The sequence below is a fragment of the Frankliniella occidentalis genome, unplaced genomic scaffold (assembly GCF_000697945.3).
Source record: "Frankliniella occidentalis isolate FOCC.00 unplaced genomic scaffold, Focc_3.1 Scaffold13, whole genome shotgun sequence".
Classification (NCBI taxonomy): domain Eukaryota; kingdom Metazoa; phylum Arthropoda; class Insecta; order Thysanoptera; family Thripidae; genus Frankliniella; species Frankliniella occidentalis.
Genome location: NW_026267143.1, coordinates 2,946,920 through 2,949,851, shown reverse-complemented (window position 1 = coordinate 2,949,851; position 2,932 = coordinate 2,946,920). Strand labels below are relative to the sequence as shown.

Below are 2,932 nucleotides of genomic sequence, written 5' to 3'. Positions count from 1 at the left end.
TCTCATTGAAATGACGCTTGTTCTTATTTGTTTCAGTAAACAATGCATATACTTCATTCCGTGGCTGTATCAGGTTAAGCGATTAGCAGTTAGCAGATTAGCACTTAGAAGATGCCAATTTAAGGCCATATATTCGCTCTGACAAAATAGTTTTCGATTTTATGAGTGTTTTTAACAAAAAAATCACCGTCGGCAATACACCGTGTTCGACACACGGCGGGGTATTGGTTTGAAAACGCAGCGACCAACCACAGACCACAGCCTTCAATTGAAACTCGTTGGTTCGTCGGCGTTCGGTTCGGTTTCGTTCGCGGGCTTTGAGATCCCAACTCTTGTTCTTGGCGGTGCGGGTCACTACGGTTAATTGACTTCAATTGATTAAAAAACCAATCTTGAAAAATGAGAAAACTAGTTGACTATTCAATAGTAGATCCCGAAAATGGGGATCGATACGTGATAAAAATAAAAGAAAAAGACAAGGCCAAATACGAGTACGGTAAGTTTTCTATTGAATTCTTAACGTAGGGCCCCGTACGTTAACATTATGCACGGCGTGGCTGAGCGAAGTGCATTAAAATAACAGCAGACGTTAAAAATATAAAACAAAACTATAACGAATGAGGGTCCGCCTAGTAGGTAGGCAACTGGTTCTCTGCTCACCGTGACCCTTCCCCACCTTCCCCGAGGGGTACTTCACTATAAATTCAAGCATACACAAATTTTTCTTCTTTTCTCTGATTTATTTCCCTGCTATTATCCTTTTATCTTTCTGATGTTTTTCTGATTTTTTTCTAATTGTTCTAATGACTTTTATCCCTGATTTTTTAAAAAGGGCGTACCCAATTTTTGTTCAGTGAAGTTTCCCACCCATGCCCTCAACACTTCTTCCAGCCGGACCTTCAACCGCGGCCTGGTCTGGTTGGATCGCTCTCTTCACCACCAGAATTCAAATCCCTTATGTTGTGTCCGGGACTTGGGGGATAATGAGTGACACTTACTTGCCTTTGTACACGAGGAAGAGAGATGTGTGTTGGTGGCTGGTTGAGCACAGAATGACTCTCCTCCGCAGCCGGACCCACCAGTGGCGCTTGGGCAGCGCCACCTGGCGGCCGGCTGAGGAAGCTCAAGCGACCAACACTACACCCCTCCCCCCCCAAAGTTTATTCATAACAAAAATAGCAGGGTTTAATTACAACAAAACAACACTCTCGTGCTCCCCCTAACAGTTCGGGGGCACTAACCATAATCCTAACTAAATCCAAAATTCAGGATACGTCCCTCCAGGGTCTTCTTCTCTTATTCTCGATAACGAGCCGGCCTCTCCCGGCGCCTGACGGGCCGCGCCCTTGGGGCCGCCGCCCCTTCCTCCTCGGACTCGCTTTCCGAGTCCTCACCCCCCAAGCGGTCGAACACAGATTGGCGCCCCGCGCCCCTTGCTGGCTCTTCGCCGCCCTCGCGGGCCTCGCGGGCCTCGCGGCTGCGGGCCCGCCGCTCGTTCCTCGCGAGTCGCCCCGGGGATGCTCTCACAACCTCCCCTTGCTCTTGCAATTTCAGCTTGAGCCGCCTTCTTCGTTCTCGACGAGCTTGGGTGCGCGCGGAGGGGGCCTGGTTTTCCCTGGCCGCCACTGCCGCCGCTGCAGCCGCCTGGTGCCTGCGAGCTTCCAGGATCTGCCTGGCATCAACAGTGTTCCTTGCTGGCGGGGGTGTGCGCGGCGCTTCCCCGGCGGCCCTCGCCGCGCCCCGGGCTAGCGGGTGAGTGCGGCCGCGCACCGGAGGGGTCGTTGTGTCCGTCCAACTGCTGGAGGTACTCTTCTCACGACGTAGGCCCCGCCGCAGCTCCCCGGCTGGCCTACTCGCGCCCCCAGCAAGTGGGTGGCCGCGCCCGCGTGCTGGCGGTGTTGGGGTGTCTGCCCAGCTACTGGACGTACCTCCCTCTCGAGGCGGTGGCGGGGTGACTGCCACCCTGCCGCCCGTCGTCTCGGGAATCGCCCCTAGGCTGCGTACCACGAGAGGGGGGGGGAGGGCCGCTGTTCGCCGCCACAACCCCTTCCTGGCTGGACGTGGCACCGGACGTGGCACCGGAATCGGTGCCTCCGCCCGTGCTGCGCGTGGCACCCTGCCCGGGGCCGCCGCCGCTGGCCAGCGTGGCACCATTCTCGGCGCTCTCCGCTTCCTTCAGCAAACTCTCTTCGTCCACGTCCGACGCCTCGAGCTCGAGCTCCTCGCTCTCTGCCACCAGCTTCTTGAGGACTTCGCCCGCCGTCATGCCGCTCTCTAGGTTTTCGAGCGCGTCGGCTGCCTGCCGCACCTCGTCCACCTTCTCATGCAGCACTTCGACAAGCTTGAGCTTTTCGGCCATGATGCCCTTTCTGCGCCGCGCCGCGCTCAGCACTTCGGACATCAACTTGGCGATGTTGATGATTTCCGGCTCCTCGGCGCCTGTCACCTCGTCGTCCTGACTCCTAGCTCTCTTGGGGGCGGGGGTCTCCTCGGCCGGGGGCGCTGGAAGTTCGCGGGGCTCGTCCCACCGCTGGCCGATCAGCCAGGGTCTTGGCGACGGAATGGGCGTCTCCTCGCTGTCCGACAACTCTCCTACCGGTCTTCTCCACTCCTGGCCTCGTCCACTGCGTCTTCTCATCTGTGTGACATGACGTTTCACGTTAGGCCCTTTCAAACATTCACACATCCACAACCGGTTTCCCCCCTGGGTAAAAAAACCATGGGGCTGTCCATGAGCCATAGACATAAATTTAACCATGGATATTTCTGACCATAGATTTATGGAACCAGTAAACCATGAAAACAACAGTTGACCATGAGTATATAGTGGATGGATTGCATGGCCATGGCTAATGTGCTCCATGGCAAGGGATGACCATGAGAATTGGCTTTCATGGTCACAACTAAGTCCATGAATGTGTCCATGGTTACT

The 2,932-nt window shown here is 55.4% G+C and overlaps 1 protein-coding gene across 1 annotated transcript in view; it reads right to left on the bottom strand.

Moving 5' to 3' along the window:
• LOC127748775 (transcriptional regulatory protein AlgP-like) overlaps positions 1–2,638 on the bottom strand; it is a 20,920-nt gene extending 18,282 nt beyond the window's left edge. The window contains exon 1 of the mRNA XM_052263611.1: positions 2,116–2,638. Coding sequence (XP_052119571.1) covers positions 2,116–2,638 — 523 coding nt within the window. The remainder of the gene's footprint in view (positions 1–2,115) is intronic.
• Positions 2,639–2,932: the final 294 nt, after the last annotated feature.